This window comes from Vulpes lagopus, chromosome 12, assembly GCF_018345385.1.
Source record: "Vulpes lagopus strain Blue_001 chromosome 12, ASM1834538v1, whole genome shotgun sequence".
In the NCBI taxonomy this organism is placed as follows: Eukaryota; Metazoa; Chordata; class Mammalia; order Carnivora; family Canidae; genus Vulpes; species Vulpes lagopus.
The window spans coordinates 17,173,230-17,196,691 of NC_054835.1; the positions used below are offsets into that span (position 1 = coordinate 17,173,230).

At 45.3% G+C, this 23,462-nt stretch overlaps 1 protein-coding gene across 1 annotated transcript in view; it reads left to right on the top strand.

The window, feature by feature from the left end:
* The window catches only part of BLMH (bleomycin hydrolase), a 49,806-nt gene extending 38,514 nt beyond the window's left edge, over positions 1-11,292 (top strand). Inside the window, exon 12 of the mRNA XM_041726489.1 lies at positions 10,349-11,292. Within this exon, the coding sequence (XP_041582423.1) occupies positions 10,349-10,500 (152 nt within the window). The 3' untranslated portion in view covers positions 10,501-11,292. The remainder of the gene's footprint in view (positions 1-10,348) is intronic.
* The last annotated feature ends 12,170 nt before the right edge of the window (positions 11,293-23,462 follow it).

A 23,462-nucleotide genomic window follows, 5' to 3' on the forward strand; every position in this document is an offset into this window, starting at 1 on the left:
ATTTTTTTAAGGGGCGTCTGGGTGGGTTAGTTAAGTGTCTCCCTTCAGCTCAGGTCATGATCCCAGGGTCCTGGGGTCAGGCTCCCTGCTCAGCTGAGAGTCTGCTTCTCCCTCTCCCTCTTCCTGCCACTCCCCCTGTTTGTGTGTGTGTGCATGCGTGTGCACGCATTCTCTGTCTCTATTTCTGTGTCAAATAAATAAATAAATCTTTACAATTGTTTTTAACCCATATTCTTCATCTTTTCTTACAAATAGCCTCTCTGTTCCTGACTTCATTTTAGTGACATTTCCAGGCTTCTTTCTAAAAGAGAATGTCTTGATTTCCATCAAAGAGATGTTGCCATATTATATTAGAGATTTATATGGAAAGAAATTTATGTGGCTGATTCAGGTTATATCTGGACTTCTGCTGCTTCCTGAAAACTACCAGCCAAACTATACCATATGATTTTGGAGGTAGTATGTCCAAAGCTAGGCAAAAAAATCATATCCTTCATCTAATGTTATATTGTGAAACCAAAAGAGACAGTTACTACTTTCTTGATTATAGATCCTGGACAATAACTTAACTTTGTGTAGTTTCACATTTCTCTGTCAGTAACATGGATAATTTCTGTTTCTTTATGACGTCCTACAGTTTGTTTATAGCCATCAAATGAAAATATATGTGAGTGCATATTTCAAACTGTATGCTGCATACATATGTATGTAACTCTGAAGAGTTTAAGGAATATTCCATATTTTTCTCAGAGGTACTCAGTATATATAGTTCATAGCATCTTTATAAGAACTCAAAATTTGTTGATGCATTTGTATTTATTTTTCCTCATGGCATGGAGGTAGAGTAACTCAGGATATGAGCATGGTTGATTATACCCAATGTTTTATGTGAAAAGCTGAAACTTATTAAGAGGTTTGACTTATTTGGATTGTACTGTGTCAGAGATAAAATTGGGACTCTTCTTTCTCTCTCTCTCTTTTTTTTAAAGGTTTTATTTATTTATTTATTCATGAGAGACACACAGAGAAAGAGAGAGATGCAGAAACACAGGCAGAAGGAGAAGCAGGCTCCTCGCAGGGAGCCCGATGTGGGACTCGATCCCGGGTCTCCAGGGTCATGCTTTGGGCCGAAGGTGGTGGTAAACCGCTGAGCCACCCAGGCTGCCCCTCCTCCCCCTTTTTAAAGATTATTGGAGGGACGCCTGTGTGGCTCAGTGGTTTAGCATCTCCCTTTAACTCAGGGCATGATCCTGGGTTCCTGGGATCGAGTCCCACATCAGGCTCCCTCTGCCTATGTCTCTGCCTCTCTCTCTGTGTTTTTCATGAATAAATAAATAATCTGTAAAAAAAAAAAAAAAAAAAAGATTGTTCTCCAGAGAGTGAGTTTGCACATGCAAATTGGGGGAGAGGCAGAGGGAGAGACTCTCAGGCACACTCCTCAAGCCCATCTCAACCCATGAGATCATGACCTAAGCTGAAACCAAGAGTTGATCGCTTAACCAATGAGCTATCCAGGTGCCCCGGGATTCTGATTTCTTAATTTGACAGAGACAGCTTCCCTAAAAATGTATATTACCTATAAAAGATAAGGTAGTATATGCAGATCTGTTTGAGATTCAGTTTTGTACAAGTTATGTAAATTACAGGCAATATTGAGCTGAATATACTGAAATAAGAGAAAATTATACAAGCTAAAAGCAGAGGCTTCTAACTTTCTGGAAAGGTGCAAGGTACAAATTTGTTGTGTTGCCTCAGGGTTTTCATGTCTCTACCAGCTTGGGAAAAGTGCTGCTGTTACCAAATAGGAGTATCAGAATTCTTTCCTCCATCTTTATTAACCAGAGAGCCTGCGTGAATCGGGCTAAAAAAACAGTACATGTGTGTGGAACAGAGGGAGTGTGCATTCTCAGATTGCTGCTTCCTTATCAAAGTGTGTGACTAGGAAAGAGCTACCATTTGTGAGAGGGGACAAACAATGGCACAGTAGCTCCTTTTGACCTGTAACAGGCCTCTGCTTTAGGGATAAATCTCCTCACATTAAACATAGAGTTTTGTGCATGTATTTGCTTTCTCCTGTAGAGAGGATCTACTGTTTTCACCTGATCATCTCCAAGGTGTATTTGCATTGATTTGAGAAGGATAAAGGTGAAGAAACATAGGATCTGGAGCCAGACCACCTGGGCCTGGCAGTCCCACCTGTTGGCGGTCTGACCTTGGTCATGGTATTTAACCTACCTATACTGTACGTTTCTTATCTGTAAAATAGGGATAATAATTGTACCCCCCTCATAAGGTTGTTGTGAGAATTGTGGCAGGCATATAAGGAGTGCTCAAAAATATTAGCTGTCGTTATTATTGTGGTTAATGTTACCTTTGGACAAATGAAGGCAGAACAAGAAAACCCCTTAAATATTCTCTTCTAGAGGAGGGCTGTTTAACTTGCCCATGCTTCCCCAGTTTCAGATCTCTTAAGAATTCAGGATCATAGTGTGACCATTGCACTACATCACCAGTTTACCAGATGGATGACTCACCATGTGGGCTTAGTTTCGTGAGAGAAAGCAGTGGGGATGAATAAACCTAGTGCTGAGGAAAAACCATTAGCAATAGCATCACCTCACATTTATTGATGGGATGCAGGGAACCGTGCACAGACTATGGTGGAATGAATGTCTGACCCTCCGAGGAACCGATACTTATTCACCAGGGACACAGGAAAGGGGTTTGAAGAGGGCTGTGATGGGACAGAAGTGGCATTCATGGTGTGCTCCTCAGACTGTAAGATACAGGGTCAGTGGGCCCAGAAAGGGAAGTGAAGAGATGATTTTTCCAAGAAGGCAAATGACAGAGAAAGGGATAACTGCAGAGAGCCCCCTCAATAGGGAGACAATAGGAAGACTCTGAAGCCAAGGTGGGGGCTTTTCGAGAAGTCAAGGAACTGCAAGGTGTCAAGGAGAACTTGGTGCTGAATAGTGCTGCAGCAGAGCAGTCAGAAAATGAGTCAAGGGAAAAGGCTTTTGGGCAGTTTTTAGAAACTTTAGGAGGGATGGGAATGGAAGCCCAACTGTCCTATATCTACCACATCAGCCAACAGCCGTACTAATCCCTCCAAATGCTAGGTAGAGGGAGGAGACAGGAGGATTGGAGCTGGGACAGTTGAGGCCTTCTCTCCTCAGCGCAGAGGTGGGTGGGATCCTTCTGGACTCCTTAGCAGAGGACTCTTCCTCAGAGGCGTATGCTTCTGTTAATTGAACTTGGTTGTGATTTGATGGTTTTAAAAAATACAACCCATAAACCAAAACAGCCCTCTTTCCCTACCATATTTTTCACTCTATAAATTCTCTAGCTTTTGTTGTTGTTTTTGTTTTTTTTTTTTTGAAAAAAAAAAAAAGTCATAGGTAATACCAAACTAGAAGAGTGTCCCTTCTATTATTGAAAGGTTTCAGGAATGTGTTCCCACCATATAGCCAGACTTCTGTGTTTACTCGAGGGAAGAGAAGCCTCTTTACAGATCACTGTCCAATGTCTGTCTCATAATTGGTTCCCTTTCTCTTTTTTAACATCCAGCCCACCCTGTTCTTTGTCTTCTAAATACATGCATCCAGATCATATGGCATCTCTTTGATTTAAAGATACAGAATACCTCATAAGTAAAAACTGGGCCATGACATGGCTATTGATGTGAATGTGTGAGCAGGTGGAGTTGGTGCCAAGCAGGTACCTGAACTAGATTACGTGCTGTTACTTGTTGCTTCAGCCATAACTACCAAGTCTCTAAGCACTCTATAGGAGGAAGCTGAGCCCCATGGCAGACACTCTGATATTGAAGCCCAGGTGTGCATACGAGCTTTACTTACTGGCTACATGACTTTAGACAATTCATACCAACCCTTTCTGCCTTGTAGTGTTGTTTAGGATTAAAACCAAAACAAGGATAGTAAATGTGTTGGGATCCTTGGGTGGCTCAGCAGTTTAGTGCCTGCCTTTGGCCCAGGGCTGTGATCCTGGAGTCCCGGGATCGAGTCCCACATCGGGCTCCCTGCATGGAGCCTGCTTCTCCCTCTGCCTGTGTCTCTGCCTCTCTCACTCCCAACTGTGTCTCTCATGAATAAAGAAATAAAAATCTTAAAAACCAAACAAACAAAAAAGGATAGTGGATGTGAAATTGCATTGTGAAATGAAACTCCCTGAAGATTTATGTCTATGCTTTTGTTTGCTTTCTAGAGTGTAATTCTTTTAATAAATAATAAAATCACACTGCTCCAAAATCAAATTACAAGAAAGCATATCAAGGGAAATCTTATTTCCCTATCACTCTCTACTCTCTTCCCCTTCCCCTCTTTCAGGTTACCAATTTCTCTTAGTTTCTGTTTTATGTTTTTAGCATGTTTTAGTGCATCAAAGGTAACACACCATATTACCCTGCTCTTGCTCTCACTTCACTAAACAACATGTCTTGGAGGCATTTCATATCAGTATGTTTCCGTAATGGGACAGCTTGGTTATTTTCCATTGTCTGGATGTACCATAGTTTATTCAACCAGTTCCCTTACTAATGGAACTTGGGGTGTTTCCAGTCTTTTGCTGTTACAAACAATATTGCAGTAAGTTAATATATATATGATACTTAGAGCAGTGCCTAGCATATGGTAAGTGCTAAGTGAGTATTAGTTATTGTGCATAAATACATAAAGTATTTCTGCAACTATTGTATGTCTGTGGGATAAAGTCCCTGAAATGGCATTAGTGAAGGTGGGTAAATGCATTTGAAACTTTTGTAGATATTGCCAAATTCCATTTCATAGGGATTGTGTCATTTTGCACATTTACAGCATACCCTATAGAAATAAAAGATATTAAGGCTGCTTTACACAATGGGCACCTAACAGAAGTGGTTGACAGATTATCATCACTTATCTGTAGAAATTATGTATGTTCATACTTGGAGACTAGGCTGTGCCAAGGCTTTAGTGAGTGATGGGTTTTCATTTAGACTATGCTTCTAATATTTTCCTACTACTTATCCTACCTTTTTCTCGTATTTTTCATGATAATAGCAGAAACATGTTCATTAAGCATAGCACCAAAGTTAAAACTGTAAAGGAGAAAAGATTGATAAATTTGACTTCATAAAAATAAAAACGTGGAGTGGACTAGAAAGCATTACAGACTACATTAGAAGGAAAATGACATGACAGGAAAAAAATGTGTGCAGCCATGCTAATGTATTAATATATGGCATGTTATTACCGATCCCTGTGAAAAAGGGAAATACACCAGGTAAAAATAGGCAAAGGCCCCAGATGGGAAGTTTGCAAAAGAAAACTATAAATACAAGTAAATACACAAACACAGAAAGGCTTAAATTGGGCCCAAAAAGATGGTTTGTAATTATAGATACCAAATATTGATGAAGATTTAAGAAAATTAAATAGATAATTAAGGATATGTACAAAGATTTAATTGCAAAAATATTTATAGCATGAAAAAACAAGTCAGACTTCATCAGTAGGGGATGGGTTGAAATTCACTGGTTTACTCATCCAAATTCAGCACTTAAAAATTATGATGTAAATAGTTGTATTCTTTAAATTAATATGGAAAGAGATGAAGTGGAAACCAGCCTGTGTGGTACTTTGTAATAAAAGAGTATATGTGATGTCTTGTTTTTATTAAATGTACAGAATCTACACACACCGAAACTTTATCAAAGACTGTATGTAAAATCTGAACACGGCTTATCTCAAGATGGTGAGATTGTAGGCAGTTCTTAAATTTATATCTCTCTTCTGCTCCTCAACAACCTCTTGCTCATTTTCTTCCTTTTTTTTTTTTTTTTTTTTTTTTGCTCATTTTCTTCCTTTTCATCTTCCTCCTCTTCCCATGTTTACAAAATCTCTTTAATAAGCATTGTTTGGGTAATCTTTAGGTTTGGGAGTCAAAAACCAATGTAAAACTTAATTCAGAAGTTTTGAGGAGAAAATCACCTAACCCATTGTATAAAATTACCAATTTGTTATTTTTTGTAAGGTTTCTTCACCTGTGTACCTGGATTTGTAACACGGTTTTAATTATATTAGATACATCGTTTTTATATAGTTTACTCTCATTGCTTAAATATTTTCCATGTTGTTACATGGTCTTTGCAACTGCATTTTAGGTTTAATTTCATTTTAAGCTAATGTTCCGTGAAGTAGTTTCAAACTATTTTAAAAAAAATTTTTTTTTTAAGATTTTATTTACTTATTCATGAGAGACACACAAAGAGAGAGGCAGAGACACAGGCAGAGGGAGGAGCAGGCTCCACGCAGGGAGCCCGATGTGGGACTTGATCCCGGGTCTCCAGGATCAGGCCCTGGGCAAAAGGCGGCGCTAAACCGCTGAGCCACCTGCGCTGCCCAGTTTCAAACTATTTAATTAGGAAGTTGGAAATATGAGATAAATGCCAGTGAGGTTTTTGTTTTCCTTTCTTGGAGGCTTTCTTCAACGTTGAGTTATCACCATCAGATGAAAGATTGGCAGTGACTTAATGAAGCCATGAGAGTCCAGCCTCCTTAGATCCCTTCTGCCAGACACATCCATCAGAGCAGAACAGAAACTTGATTTTGTCACACCTTTTTCAAAAACAGTCCCCCCCCCAAAACACCACATCAACCCCAAATCATGTGTTAGTGAGGCAAAGTACCTCATAGAAGATAGCAAAAAATACATCTAATTCATAACTGATAATATATTTATCACTTTAATCAAGTCTGAAAGGTTGAAATGTAAGATCTCTGGTAGAATTTCAGAAAACTCTTCTCAGGTAAAGATCTTCTTTCCCTTACACTAACCTTTTCAAAACTATTCTGTTTCTGAGTGAATTTGGCCTAATCAGTCTAGAACTGTATCAACAAACACTGTTTTTCCCTTTACAGACCAATGCTACCCTTTCTCTTCACAAATACAGAAACATTGGCAGTTTTATAAGGGACTGTTCACTTATTTCTTTCTCATTGTATGTAAATAACACTTTAAAGCTTAAGCAAACTGTAATTTCACCTATTTCCTAAAGCTGAATTTCTTTATCCATTTATCTGTTTCCCTAAATATAACCCTGGGATCCTGGTTGCAGATTTTTCTTTTCCTTTTTCCCTGGGGAATGCCTGTTCCTAGTGGCCACAGTGCTTACAGGCTAGAAGCTGTAAGATCAAAATTTTAACCTTTAAACCTGCCTAGGGAAAGGAAAAAAAAAAAAAAAAAAAACAAGCCAAAAAAACCCAAACACCCTGTCTGAATGGGTATTTTGCTGCTCCCCTATGCAGTGCTTGCTTGGGTTTCAGACATACTGATCTTAATCTGAAACTCCCAAGACACACAGTATACAACAGTTACAGCAGCCCAAGTTCATTATCTGCTCAGGGTGCAATTACCTGGCAGCCACCTAGAGCGTGAGGTTTTTCTGGGCCCCCAAAGAACTCATATCCTGAAAAGAGAGACTAATCAAGGCAGGTCCTCTGGGTAGGGACACTCTGGGTAGGGTGGATTGCAATTGATAGGAGCTTTAATTTGTGAGGACTTAATCTAATCTGCTTTTGGAACAAGATAGTGTACATGTATTTATTGTCCATTTTCTCTGTGCATTCTTTGAAGACTCATTTGATTGTGTGATGATAGTATTGTCATAAGGACACAGAACTTTATTACATGAATCTGCCTCTGTCCTTCACCTGCCTCACTGCCCAGAGCTACTCCAGGGATTTATTTAGCCTGCGTTATGTAAGGGGAAGGATGACTATTGTCTCAAATGGCATGGTGTTTAGGAGTCTGGTTTCCTGTCCTGAGAGCCCCTTTTGGGGAAGGCAGATAATGAATTTCTCAGGAAGCAGTTACTTAGGATGCAGCAGGAAATGGTACTGGTTAGCTCTTCAGTTGACCCAGTAGACAGAGTTGTCTGTCCGTCGATAGAACTTGGTAGCAGTATAGGTGATAGTGCAGCCAGGTCCTCGACTGACTGACAGAAGGAAAGCCAGGGACTTGGGAGTCTATAATCAAGCCAGGAGACAGAAGCCGCCCAGGCTGCAACATGGACCTGTGTTCCCTTGTCAGGACCTTCCGTTGAGAAAAGGAGCTTTGGATCAGGAGGCTGGCATCATGGACAAATATGCCTTCCTTTACCCGTCCTGGAGGGAGCCCATAAGCACTTCGCCAGGTCATTTTCTGGTGATGATAGACATCCCGTGCCACATCACGGGGAGCTGTCTTTGGCTTCTGTCAGAGGTGAAGAGGGGAAGTGGGTACGGGCCACCTGACCAAAACAGTTGTGTTTTCATGTTAAATAATGTCCTCTGTTACACCATTTAGCTTACACAATTAGATTTGCCATCCTGTTGTGTTTTAAGTACTTAAATTGGTCTGGCCTGTAAAGCAGCAGTTGTCAAAGTGTGCAGGTCCCTAGGGCCCTCTTAGGAGGGTTGCAAGGTCTTCCTTCAACAACATATCTGTGTGAGGCCAGACTTTGCTTCCTCTACTTCAGCCAGAGAACAGATTGCAACAGATTGAAGACAGAAGCAGATAAAAGAATTCACCTGTCTTCTGTGAAGCCAGACATTAAATTGGAAAACAAAGCCACTTTTCTTTTTTTTTTTTTTTTAAATCAGTTGACCTTTTTTTTTTTTTTAATTTTTTTATTTATTTATGATAGTCACAGAGAGAGAGAGAGAGAGGCACAGACATAGGTAGAGGGAGAAGCAGGCTCCATGCACCGGGAGCACGACGTGGGATTCGATCCGGGGTCTCCAGGATCGCGCCCTGGGCCAAAGGCAGGCGCTAAACCGCTGCGCCACCCAGGGATCCCCAAAGCCACTTTTCTAACTAAAGTTTATTTTGTTTTGGAGAATATAATGATTTTTTCCTAAAAATACATTATTTATATTCATGTTTTTTTCATTCTTATGAATTAGTATTTTTAACTTTTGTTTTAATTTCTAATATGGTAAATATCAGTAGCTGTTGCCTACATAAACAATTTTTGGGGGTCCTCAGTAATTTTTAAGAGTGTGTCATTTGGATTCAGGGACCTAGAAGTTTGAGAACTACTGCACTAGAGGACTACCTTGGGAGAAATACCTATATCTTCTTCCTTTCTTTCGGTCCTATGTAGTGAGAAACTATATAGCACAGATACAGATTTGTACAAACAGTTTGAAAGAAAAATGGCTCAAGTGTCAGGTACAGAACAGGTGCCAAATACAGTAAGATAGGTGATGATGATGATGATAACTGCTAGTGCCCCTGAGTCCTTGGATGTGTAGGTGTACACAGTACCTCTATGTAGATTCACATTTTTGTGCTCTGTGCTCTCTCCTTGACCAGTTCTTGTTTTAAATACATACACTTTAGTCTCACATTTTAATTTTGCTCTTTATATCATCAGTGGCTCAAGCGAAGCATTTCCCAAGCATTTCCCCCTGCCTGTTTAGATTTGTTGGATGTATGTTCCTGAAAGGGAATTTATTTTGTCCTAGTGGAGCCTGAGATACAGGGTTATTCTTCCTAATGGGAAAAGGCAGGCTTCTAAGATGGATAGATGATTGCTGACACCATGTTTTGTCCCACCTATGCTTTCAACCTGGGGTGCTTGTACAACTGTGCCTCTCTACAGCCCTCCCCACTAGAGAGGTCCAGAAACCCCAGGTTTCAGGTTGCTGAGGAAGGCCTTCCAGTGCTGCCTGAACTTCACCACAGATTTCCCACTAGGAAAGTAAAGACTGTGTAACTTGCATATGTGTTATCATCTGCAAATAAGTGGCTACCTGGCCCCATCAGGTTTCCCCTGGCAGCTTATTAACTGGTTGTAGGAATTTACAGTAGGGAGGAAGGTAGGAGATGAGCCGGTAATGCTGAGAGGGTGGGGAGGGTAAGAATGGAACTAGTGTGCTTGCCCTTCTGATCCTAGAGATTAATCCCCTTGGTGTGGGCTATATGAACACGAAGCGTCTCCTCCTGTCTTCTGGGGCCATGCGCTCATCTTCAGCCCAAACAGCCTGGCCAGTGCAACAGCACCAGATATGGTAACGTCTTTGATCTGAGGCCCAGGTCTGAACCTTACCTGCATGACTGGAGCCTGTCATTTACTTACTCTGGAATGTCACCCAGTTTTCTCATTGATAAAAGTATAGGCATGCCCGTCATGTCTGCTTCACAGAATTGTTAGTAAGACTTAGATTAAGTGAGGTTATATAGATGGGAAAGCTGAAAAACATGTGCAAATACAAGTTTTGTAAAACACTTTTTTATAGTGCCAGTAGGGTTCCTGCCCTTTGCCCGTTGCCCTCTGCATTCACGAGGCTTCTGTTCTTTTCTCCAGGTTACCTGTGCATGACAGATGAGTGGTTCTCTGAATATGTCTACGAAGTGGTGGTGGACAGGAAGCATGTCCCTGAAGAGGTGCTAGCCGTGTTAGAGCAGGAGCCCATTGTCCTGCCAGCCTGGGACCCCATGGGGGCTTTGGCCGAGTGATGCTGCCTCCAGCACTCTCTTCCTCCTTTGGGACCTGAAGTAGCTGCAAAAGACAGATCCAAGGACTGAAGCCAAAGTTACACAGGTTCCCACAGGACACAGTCAGACTCTTGGATTTCTCCTCCAGGAACCTCTTTGGAGAAGTGTGCTTTATGATGAAACAAAATATTCTTAAAGGAAAGATCAGGTCACACTATGTACTCTCCTCACCTCCAACAGCTCAGGATCTCTTCGCATTTTAATCAGATGTAATTGTTTGTCTTAATTGTCAAAACAGGTCTGGTGTAGTTAGTGTCTTTTAATAAGACAGGAGAGGATGAGCGATTGAATATGGAGAGAAAATAGACCTGATGCTCCTTGTTTCTAGAGTAGAGTTGGGGAGGGGTATCCTAAGATTTGAGCTTTCAAACTGCATGCTGCCTGACAGTATCACTGTCCTTCCTAGATGGCAGTCACTAAATTCATTTTTTTTTCAAGGTAATTTTATGTGCCTCTAATAACCCAGGAAAGGGAGGTTGATCAAGTCTGACATGATTCCTTCCTATTGTTTGGAACTGTGAGGGAGCACAGCTCTACTCCAGCAGGGTTAGTAGAGGCTTAGAGAAAGAGGAGTGTGAGAACAACTAAAACTTTATCATGATCTGAATTATAATCATTAGGGGGAGCTCTAGCCAAATGGTTTAACTTCTGCCTCTGGAATTGGGAGTTGGGTGGGTAGGAAAAGGTGATACCATTCTTTCTGACAACTAGATGGTGCTGAGAAGCTTTTGAATAAAACACTTTGCTAAATGAGAGTAAGTGGCTTATTTGATCTATCTAAGAGTTTCTTTATTTAGCAACAAAGGGAGGCAACCAGGTGACTCATATTCCTGAAAATGGAAAAACAGCGAGAGAGTTCAGGGCTTCCCTGCTTCAGTTTCTCTGTGGTATAGATAATCCTTGCCAGCTGGTGCCGATCCTCACTAGCTTCTGCAGAGGATTTCCAAGCATCTAAGAGAGCTTGTGTCCCTGCACTCAGCCCTTTCTTTCATCCAGATCCAGGGTCTCTATAAGAGTAAGAAATGAAGCTTTGTTGAGTCCAGCCTTGGAATTGGCTGGAGAGTATGTGATTTACTGAGACTGCATCACTGAAAGCAAATAAGTATAGCATCCTAATCAGCATTTCCATCAGTGCCTGAGCCCCCTACCTTTCTGGCTTTCCTAGAATCTTCTCAGTCCTAGCAGGGATATTGTCTGGTAAAGCACTTTCCAAGATAACATTAGATAAAGACCCAAGCTTTAATCGAAGTGTTAACAATATTGTTGTAGACCCTTGATGTTCCAAGCAAGATAAATAAACCCATTTCTAGACACATCATGTCAAAACCCTAGAACAGATCTTAAAAGCATCTAGGAACACAGATTATTCCCTCCAAAGAAAAGACAATTAGATTGACAGCTAACTTCTTATCAGCATCTGTATAAGCAAGAAGACAGTGAAATATATCTTCAAGGTGATGTGAGAAGTTAACTGTGAACCTAGAACTCTATACTCAATGAAACTGTCTTTCAAGGGTGAAATAAGATATACTTTCAATCAAACAGAAGGGAAGTGATCCAGTATGGAAGTTCTGAGATGTGATAAATAAGTGCATCTAAACAAAAAGTGCCTGTAGGTAAGTCTAGTAACATTCAAAGAAAGATGAAACTAAAATACACAAAAGTAGATAATTATAATTAGGGAGGTGATTGGACTAAATATACTCCTTGTCATTTAGGAAAAAATATTGATTAATTTTAGACTTTGGTCTGTTAGTGCTTGCTTCATCAGCACATATACTAGGCTTTGGTATGTTAATAATTTATCCTAAAATTCTCTAGATTAACTACTAAAAAATAAGGATATAGTTTCCAAGCAAGAATATAATCAATCCATGAAAATACAAGATGGTGAGAAAAAAAAAATGCAGAACAAATAGAGTGTCCAAAATAAGAGATAAATGTAAATGTGTCAATAATTACAGTATGTATAAGTGGGTTGTATTCCTGAAAAAAGACAGATTGTCAAACTGGAGTTTTGGGGGTTTTTTTTCTAAGATTTTATTCAAGAGTGAGAGAGCATGAGGTGGGGAGGGGCAGAGGGTAAAGGAGCAGACTCACCACTGAGCAAGGAGCCCAACGCAGGGCTCAATCCCAGCACCCCAAGATCATGACCTAAGCTGAAGGCAGATGTTTAACTTGACTAAGCCACCCAGATGCCCCTCAAACTGGAGTTTTTAAAAAAGAAATTCAGCCATAAGCTGATTACAAGAAACATCAGCAACCTGGGGTATAAAAAGGATAGGAAAGATATATCAGGCAGATACTAATCAAAATAAATCTGTTGTGGCTATACTAATAATTAGCAAAATTAAGGCTACTCAATAACTAGATTGATTCTTGGGTATATTATTCACAGCCTTCCTGGAGTTGTACAATAGGCTTAAAATAAAAGCAGAGATACTAGAGATAGAATCACTGCATAATTATGTGTTTACTTGATTCTCCAGAAAAATATAGATCCTAAATTTTAAATTAGTATGTACCTAATAACCTCAAAATACATAAAACAAACAACTATATGGAAAAATAATCCAAATCATAATGGAAGATGTTAACACACTTCTCAATCGTTGATAGATCAAGCAACCAAAAACTCAACTGAGTATGTAAAAGATGTAAGCATTTAGTAAATTTGGTATAATGGACATCTATAGAACACTGCATCTAATAACTGCAGATTCTTCTTGAGCACACATGGAACTTTTTCAGAAATTGGCCATGTATTACGGAGTAGAGTCAACCTCAACAAATTTCCAAGTGATTAAGTTGGACTCTAAAATTAAGAGATAGCTAGAAGTTTCCTATATCTTTATAAATTAATTCATAGATCCAAGAAGAAATCAAAGGAAATTTAACCTGAACAATGGTTAAAAAAACAACAACAAAAAACAACCTGCATATCAAAATGGCAGGTCCAGCTAAAACAGTACTTAAGTTTTATAGCATTAAATTTTTATTAGAATGGAAGAAAGGCTGAAAATTGAGCTAAACATTTATGTCAAGAAATTAGAAATGCAAAATCAACCTAAAGAAAGCATAAACGTAGGGAGCCCTGGGTGGCTCAGCGGTTTGGTGCCCACCTTCGGCACAGGGGTGTGATCCTGGAGACCCGGGATCGAGTCCCACATCACGCTCCCTGCATGGAGCCTGCTTCTCTCATTCTCTCTCTCTCTCTCTCATGAATAAATAAAATCTTAAAAAAAAACACAAACGTGCAGAAATTAAAAATAGGATCAACAAAGCCATAAATTGATCCTTTTTTTTTCTCATAAATTAGTCCTTTTAAAAAATGAAGTAAGGGATCCCTGGGTGGCGCAGCGGTTTGGCGCCTGCCTTTGGCCCAAGGCGCGATCCTGGAGACCCGGGATTGAATCCCACGTCGGGCTTCCGGTGCATGGAGCCTGCTTCTCCCTCTGCCTGTGTCTCTGCCTCTCTCTCTCTCTCTCTCTCTCTGTGACTATCATAAATAAATAAAAATTTAAAAAAAAATGAAGTAAATTAACAGATCTTGGCAATTAAAACATACACAAGAAATTAAAAGGAGAATTAAAAGGAGAATACTATTAGGGCACCTTGGCTCAGTCGGTTAAGCGTCTGCCTTCAACTCAGGTCATGATCCCAGGGTTCTGGGATGGGAGCCCTACATCCAGCTCTCTGCTCAGCAGGGTGTTTGCTTCTCTTTCTCTCTACCCCTCCCCCCGGCACTTGCTCTCTCTTAAAAAAACAAAATATTGGGATCCCTGGGTGGCGCAGCAGTTTGGCGCCTGCCTTTGGCCCAGGGTCCGATCCTGGAGACCGAGGATCGAATCCCACGTTGGGCTCCCGGTGCATGGAGCCTGCTTCTCCCTCTGCCTATGTCTCTGCCTCTCTCTCTCTGTGTGACTATCATAGATAAATAAAAATTAAAATATTTTTCAAAAAGGAGTGTACTATTATAGATACTGCAGATATTTGAAAACTGGAGGATACCCTCAACTTTGTTAAATGGTTTAGAAGACCTACATCCACAACCTCTAGAGTAACAGAAAAGGAGAAACAGTAATCTGGAAAGCAGATAGAGGCATTGGAAGATTTAGCAGAGCTGAAAAAAACTGAATCCTAAGCAATGGTGGAGAAAGCCAGTGCTAAGCAAACCAATTTACATTGCATAATCCCCTGAATATGGTAGTTCCAGCTAGCCATTAAGGGAATTGGGAACAAAAGGAGGGTTACTGGAGATGTCTGTTAGGTTCCCCCTCCCTACTTTGGGCAGCTAAGTAACTGTACATCCCCTGCTCTGTCAGCCAACTCAAGATTTATTCTCAAGGGAGAGAGTTTATGGACACATAACTGAGGATGAAAGTGCCATAAGAGGATAAATGAGTATTTGCATTCTGAATGTTCTCTGCCATGGTGGCTCAGTTAAGCACCCATCTCTTGGCTTCGGCTCAGGTCATGATCTCAGATGGAGCCTTGCATCAGGCTCTGCACTCAGTGTGGAGTCTGCTTGTCCCTCTCTCTCTCTGCTCCTCTCCTGCCCCCCCCCCCATAAAGTCTTTCAAAAAAAAAAAAAGTTCTGGTGCTCAGGAGATTGGAAATCTCTGGGGAATCTTGACTAGCCTAAAAGGAAGGATGTAAAGAATTATTTTATGGCATAACACATTATTTTATGATCTGGCATAACTATCAAGGATAGTAAGAGAAAAAATTACATGTAAATCACACATAAATATAGATGCAAAAGTCCTAAAACAAAGTACAAAGCAAATCCACAATAAGTAAATAATAATCTTCATAACCAAATATTTAATAAAAGCTAGTTCTCTTTTTCTTAAAAAAAAAAAAGATTTTATTTATTCATGAGAGATACACAGAGAGAGGCAGAGACACAGGCAGAGGGAAACCAGGCTCCATGCAGGGAGCCTGACATGGGACTTGATCCTGGGTCTCCAGGACCACGCCCTGGGCCGAAGGCAGATGCTCAACTGCTGAGCCACTCAGGCATCCCTAATAACTATTTCTCAAATAAAATTCAGATCCAGTGGAGAGAAACAAACAACATTGCATATGTGTTCTCTGCTGAAGACAAAGGGAAATGAGCCAAAAGTTTAGCTAGAGACCTGAATTGGAGGAACTTGCTAATATTTGGGTGACTGCTGAATGCAGAAATAGGGAGGTGGGACTGGGAACTCTTTAGCTTTACTCTGGCCCCTAGAAAGTCCTTGCCAGCCAGGATGTCTCCGGAGACATGTAGAGTCATGCTGACCCTACACATCCAAGAAGCCAGGACCTGATAATGAGACATGCCTTCAGGATGTGGTTGTGGAGCATTTGCTTGCTCCAGCTTGTCCTTAAAGAGCAGCTTAATTCGAATTTGCTGCTGGCAGCACCAGGGCCCTTGTGCTGTAACTCATTCCTCCAGTTGTGTGGTGTGGGCCAGCAGTGCTGCTGAGCATGGGCACCGCCATTGAGCCTGACTCCTTTAAGTAATTCCAGATGAGCATTCCCATGTTTAGGACAACTTGTTCGAACAGTTGTTGCTGTTTCTGACTCTGACTCTTCTTCCCTGGGGGTCTATGAAACAATGTGATTGAAAATTAGCAATAAGCCAGCCAGAGCTGTTTTGTTTCCTTTTTTTTTTTTTTTTAAGAGAGAGAACAAGCGGGTTGGGGGGGGGTGTTGGGGGAGGAGAGATGTAGAGTGGGGAGGATGGGAGGGCAGAGGGAGAGGGAGAAAGAGAACCTTAAGCAGGCCTCACATCCAGCACGGATCTGCTCCATCTCACAACCCTGAGATCATGACCTGAGCCAAAATCAAGAACCTGAGCTGCCCAGGTGCCCCTTGTGTCCCTTTTCAAATTCAGCCTTTTCTGCATTACCACAAAGGGAAAGGAAGACAGGGAGGGAGGGAGTGTTCAATCGTTCGGTTCCTACCAGCTGTAGCTATTTGGGAGCAGGACTGTGAAGACAGGAAACCTCTCTGTGCGCCTCTCTCTGTACAGTTTGAATACTAACTGTTCTCTTTTTTGCTTTGCTTTGCTTACTCCTCTAGAACTCTAGTTCTGTAACTCCTCTTGAAGTGGATGGAGTGCTCTTGGGAACCATCTTCCCGGCTGCCTCATGTTTGTTTTCTTTTTTTTAAATCAGCTGCAAGGATCCCTGGGTGGCGCAGTGGTTTAGCGCCTGCCTTTGGCCCAGGGCACGATCCTGGAGATCCAGGATCGAATCCCATGTCGGGCTCCTGGTGCATGGAACCTGCTTCTCCCTCTGCCTGTGTCTCTGCCTCTCTCTCTCTCTCTCTCTCTCTCTCTCTCTCTCTCTCACTGTGTGCCTATCATAAGTAAATAAAAATTAAAAAATAAAATAAAATCAGCTGCAGTTCAGGAGAACAGAGAAGCCAAGACAGGGTAGGCCAATGGTGAAAAGTACTGGAGTGTGGTTGACTTAGAGTTGTAGCCTCCCTGCTTCTCCCCTGGCTGGGGACCTGACTTGCCCATAACAGTGAAGAGATCCTTGGAACATTCTGTGCCAGGAGCACTCGGCCTCCTCCCTCGTGGCCTCTGCCCACCTCTGCAGACTGGACTTCCTCATCTCCTGTCTTATTCACTCTGCTGCTGCCAACCACCCTCTTCCTATTTTGCCCCTCAGACACACCAAGCTCACTCCCACCTCCTCTCCCTAGAGCTCTTCCCTCCCATCTGTGCATGGCTGGCTCCTCACGACCCAGGTGATGTGAAGGCCAGCTTCCCTCCCCACTGCCTCGACCACTGCCACACCAGCCCTCTCTGCTGCCATCGTGGCCTATTTCTTCACAGCGCTTATCACTTTCTGTGATGATCCTATTTATTTATATGTTTGTCTGTGTGCCCCAAAGTCGATTCTCCCTGTCAGCTCCCCAAGGGCAGGGGCTTTGTCTTGCTCACCACTGCGTTCACAGGCCTGACTCGTGGTAAGCACTGATTGGCTGAGTGATTGAAAATGCCCTATTTTCTGACAGCTCTACTCAATTAAAAGTTTATACATAGATCTGAAGTCTGCTTTCCTATATAACTTGCTCAACGGGGACGAGGAGAACAAAGTCTCTGTGATCTTCATTTCAGTGCTGAGCAGAAAGGTCTAGACTTCATGAAGGTGACTTACTTAAGGCGAGTAGAAAAAAGAGGGAAAACCCGCCAAGTTTTATGTCACTTTTCTCACTGCTTTTACCTTTCTCATTTCAAATCAGCCCAGCACCATGGGAGGCGCAGGGCTTTTGGACTCAGTCTGGTTTTACCACTGTCTGTGTAACCACAGACAAGTTATGGAACCTCTTTGAGCCTTGGTCTTCCTACACTTTTATTGGAAAATAATATTTTTAAGTGTATTAAATATGAAAACTTTCAGCTTGAAAAGGATGAAAACTGTCCATTATTTTTAAAAACGTTTACAGCAAAATACAACCAAAGAGTTTATACTGCATATTATCCTATAAAGTAGGAGAAGGACAAAGGACAATGTGTCGAATGAGTCTGGTAGATGCTCCATTAACAGTAGCTTTTATTTTTTTTAAAAAAAGATTTAATTTAGGGCCGCCTGGTTGGCTCAGTGTTTGAGCATTTGCCTTTGGCTTGGGTCATGATCCTGGGGTCCTGGGATCGAGTCCTACATCAGACTCCCCACAGGGAACCTGCTTCTCCTCTGCCAGTGTCTCTGCCTCTGTGTGTGTGTCTTATGAAAAAAATAAATCTTAAAAAAAAAAAGTTTTTATTTATTTGAGAGAGAGAGCCTAAGGGGGTGTGGGAGGGCAGGGCAGAGGGAAAAGCAGCCTCTGACACTACACAGGACTCAGTCTCAGGACCCCAGGATCGTGACCTGAGTCAAAGGCACACTTGATTGACTGAGCCACCCAGCACCCCAAATGGTAGCTTTTATCAATGATCAGTTCTCACAGAGCTTCTCCAACGCATCCAGTATTGTGCCAGGGCCTCGAGGTCCAAACAATTCCCTCCTCTCTAGGGTTGATCATTTTGCTGGGAAAAGTCAGGTGTATATACACAAGCCAGGGGAAAAGGTGGCTTTCTATGAGTGAGACCTTCTAGTAAGTGCCATACACTTACAAATGGCTTGAATGTTGGCAAAGGAAAAAAATGCTGACTGGTTCTACACTCACTTCTAACCACAGTGACTACAGACCTCAATGAGGCTGGTGGATGAGGGTGGCCAGCTTACCAAGAAGAGACAAAGGGAAAACCTCCCTACACACAGAGGCACAAGTTATCTTGAAGTTCCTAGAAGGGAAGAAAAGCCAAAGAGCGGGTGAGTGTTTTATAATCTTAAACCGGCGATGGAAAACTGGCAGTAGGAGCACAGGCTGGAGGGGTGACCGACCTCAGGGGCTGGAAGCACAAGACAGGTGATCTAAAAAGAATTATGTACCTTTTGGTCTCATCTTGAGCGAAGCCCTAAACTTCACCTCTCAGCTTGCTGCATCCTTGCTAGTAAGTTAGAGCAAATATTTGCCCCCTTCCTTAGGGAAGAAATGGAATTATAATGGTGCTGATTAACTTGGCCCTGTTTGGGGAAGAATCAGTCTGAACCACGTGAGGCAGAGCCACGGCCCTGGGGACACCTCCAGGTTCTACCCTGCTCCCAGGCAAGGCTGGGGCTCCTGTGATGTCTTCCTGCCTTCTTGCTTTCCCTCTGCTTCTCTCTCCCTTCGTTTTCTCCTCCTCCTCCCTGTTCTTCTTCCTCACCTGTATATATTTTGATTTCAATGCACATTATCAGCCTCCCCCTGCCCAACAAACAGAGTAGCACCTGTTCTATGCTCGGCTTTTTTTCCCCCTCGGTTAACAGTAAATGTTGGGGCACCTGGGTGGCTCAGTGGTTGAGCGTCTGCCTTCAGCTCAGGGCCTGATCCCAGAGTCCTGGGATCGAGTCCCACATCAGGCTCCCTGCAGGGAGTCTGCTTCTCTCTCTGCCTCTTTCTGTGTCTCTCATGAATAAATAAAAATCTTAAAAAAAAAAAAAAAAAACAGTAAATCTTGTGAACTTCCCAGATGTGCCCCGATCAGCTGCCTCCCTCTTTCCACCAGCTGTGCGGTCCTCCACTGTGGGCTGTGCCAGGATTTACCTGGAGCCCTGGTTTCAATGGTGCTCCCAGTCTGTCAAGAGCAAAAAGCACTTCCGAACTCAGTCCCCTGGCAACAGGTGGGCTTCCTGGGGCCTGCTGTGGGCCTAGGTGGGGAGAGACTGGAGCCCCTTCCCTCGGGAGCTCAGAGCCTGGTGGCCGAGGCAGGCAAGGAGGAGAGACGGGGTTACAGATACCCGGTGGGGCCCTCAGGGCAGCAGAGCCCTTCCTGGGGCTCTGCTGCTCTGGGCTCAGACTCCTCTGCCAAGGGAGAAGGTGAGAAACCAGCCCCGCTCCAGAAGGTGGCCCCCAGCTCAGGGTGTTTACCGCCTGAGGAGGGAATTCCGTAGGAAGGAAGGAAGGAAAGATCAAACATCCCAGTTCAAAGATATGACAGCGCACAGGGTTGTCACAACGGGGGAGGGCTTGTTTATCAAACGCGGGAGGCTGCTAAGGGCTGGGAAAGGAGGGGCCAGGAAAGGTGACCAAAGCACCTTCCTCAAGGCCGATCGTGAGCCAACGTCCCAGGCGCGCCGGCCCTCCGGGTCACCCTGCTGGCGCTCGGCATGGGGCTGCCCGGCCGAGGCCCTTCCCTGTTTCTTCGGGACCGGGAGGGCCTGCCGCTGGGGACCGGCCCGGCCGTCTGAGGGGGAGATCCCGCAGATCCCGCAGATCCCGCCCCGGGGCTCTGAACTCTGCACGTGGCTGGACGCGAACAGAGGGGCCAACACTGTGTCACCTCCCCGCAAGTCACGGGAGGGGCGCTTCGGAAGGGACGGCGCAGGCTGAACTGCCAGGGCCCCAATGCTGAGGAGGCCCAGAGGCGTGGGCCTCCTTTTCCATCACTGTGTTAAACAGAGCAGAGGCCCGATGGACAGACGGCCCCAGGCCTGCAGGAGGGGGAGGCTTGGCCTTAGCGGGGTGCTCCTGGTCTGGCTCCGCAGGGGAAGGGCTCGCGGGGCCTCGAGGCGCCCAGAGAGGGTGCTCCCGGTGGCGGCGGCGCGAGCGTGGGGACAGCGGGCTGCGTCCGCCCTGCAGCAGCCGGAGCCCGGGAGGAATCGCTGCGGAGCGGCCCGGGCTCTGGGCTCCGGGCTCCGGGCTCCGGGCTCCGCGCTCGGGCACTGGCACTGGGGCGGCGCCGTCGTGCCCTCTCCACGCCGGCCAGGCGCCAGCCTCACAGGTCCTCCTCCAAGCTCTGACTTCCGCCTCCCTCCCGGCCTCGTTCCTTATGTCCCCAGCTGCCCTGGGGTATCCCTGGCCTTGGTCGGGTGAGCCCCGGGAGCCTTCCCCGGAACACGGGGTCCACGTCAGCTCTGCCCTGCTGCGTGGCTCTGACGGGAGAGCCTCCGCGCTCCTGTGCCGGCACGAGCAGGTGCCCAGGCCTGAAGGCGCTGGGATGGGGACGGGCAGCCGGGCAGGGCGCAGGGCTGCGGAGCCCACCCTCAGGGGGAAGGAGGGTGGGTCTTTAGCAGGGAGAGAGCCAGCTGCTGGAGATACCTGGGCAGCTGTGGCAAAGAGTCAGCAGCAGGTGGGGAAGGGGTCACCCTAGGGAGGAGAGATGGGCTGGATTCAGGGGCGGCTGAAGCTAAGCAGTGTTTGTAGGGTGGCACCCACAGGGACAAGTGGAAGAGCAAGCCCATGTTTAGAGAGAGGATGGGCTGTGTGGGACAGTTCTGTGTGGGCTCCACCAGGGAGGCAGTAAGGAACTAGAGAAGGTAAGTCTGGGTAAAGTCTAATGTCTTTTTCTGGTAGCGTCCCCTTAGCCAGGGAGCAAGAGGACAGAAGACTGGCCTGGGTGGTCCAAGGCTGAAGGAGGAGGATGGGGGAAGCATCTCTTGGGAGGAGAGGTGCACAGCTGGGCCATGCAACTGTCAGCCTCTTGGCACCCCCCAGCTGGGTGGTGCCCACCATTCACAGAATCCCTATTTTACACATAAGGGACCCAAAGGGCAGACAGGTTGATGTAAAGGAACTCACCCTGTGTGGGAGCAAACTCACAGACAGTAAAGGCTCAGAGCTGAGATTTAACCCAGGCCCGGGGCTTCCCACTCTCCAGGCCAGCACCGCACCAAAGAAGGCACCACCCAGAGCGGCCTGGGCTGGCTGGCCAGAAATCCGTACTAGGATCTAGGAAGAAGGCCAGGAGTGGAGCGGTTGGTGGGGCCGTGGAGCGGTGTTACAAGCCACGTTGGAATCAAGGTGGAGGACAGACTCGGTGGAGCCTAAAGTCACCCCCAGTGCTGCCACAACCTGTGGCCCCCTCGCACTCTCCTCCCCGGTTCTGCCCTGCTCCCTCCTTGGCACGGCACCCCTGTGTTTGTTTAGCCCCTTATCCATACTGCGCTTACACAAGAGTTTAAGAAGGCCAAGGAGGACCCGGGGGGGCAGCAACTTGTTCGCCTGAAAGGGGGAGGTGCCCACGCGGGCCCCTGCCGCCCGGGGATCTGGCCGAGATGAAGTTCCCAAGCTTGCCCAGGAATCACCAGCCTGGTTCCGCAGCCCTTCTCGCCAGCGGCTCACCAGAGCGGCCGGCTGCCTTGTAATTGCCACCCTGATGTGTAGGTGGCGCCAAAGCCTCACACTGACGGCTCCCAGGTTGGGGAACCCACCTGCTCCCCGCAGACACCCGCTCAGCCCAGCTGAGTGCATGCTCAGCTTCGTGGGTTCCACACCTCCAAGTGCACAGGGGCTGCAAGCTTGTAATTCCTTTCTTCCTGCAGCTTTGCTCCAGCCCTGGCCTCCTTTGGGAGGAGCGCGAGGCGCTAGTCCCAGCCCTCTTACCTCTGCCTCAGGGACATCCCAAAGCAAGGACTCCATCTGTTCTTTTCAAAATGTAACAAAACAAAACAAAACTGCAATAATCTACCGACAAATAACATGAAATTCATTTTTAAACTTAAGTTCAAAAAAAATTTTTTTTTAAATCTAAGCAGTATTTTCACATTGGTTCAAAAACAATAAGCTCCTGTTGAACCTCCTCAGATAATGAGGATATCGTAGCACCTTATCGACTCCAGCAACGACCACAGGCATGTCGACCACAGGCATGTCCGCTTGGGCAGATCACTAGCCAGACTGTGCCGTGTGGCTGGTTAACAGGAGAACGGATGCCTTCATTCCTTCTGTCTGCAAGTATTTGGTGTGAGCCACTAAGCTGGGCACTGCTGGAGGCCTTGGGGATGGCCAGGTCCCTTCTGGCCCAGCGCACGTCCCGGGGCGGGGGACGGGGGCGGGGGGGGAGGCAGATGAGCTCAAGGACTGCCAGGCGCTAAGTCCTGGGGAGACAAATAGAGCAGGACTCCGGGGTGGGGGGCGGGGGGAGGTGATGGGGTGTCAGTGGTCCAGAAAGATCGCTCTGAAGGAGTGATTTTTAGCAGAATCCCGAACGTAATTTTGGGGGCAACTCGTGCGGGCAGAACCAGACCTGCGGGCTGTGGGGCGGCCCCTCTCCCGCAAGGTGAGAGCAAGGAAGTTGGGATCCTCCAGCCAGCGCCCCCCTGGCCCCGGGCTCCCCCGTTCCCAGCGCGCTGGCCCCTCTAGGGAGGGGGGCGCCTCCTCACGTCCCCCGGGGCCCCGGCCCCCCCCCCCGGCCCCCTGCAAGGCGCGGCCCCTCCCCCACCCGGGAGAGCGCCCCGGGCGCCCCCACCCCACCCCGGGGGAACGCCGAGCCGCGGCCACGCGGAAATGTAAAGTTTCTGCGGCTCAAAGTGACGCAAAAATTCTTAAAGAGCTCTTTGGCGGCGGCTATCTAGAGATCAGACCATGTGAGGGAAGGAGAGTACAAATACGGCCGC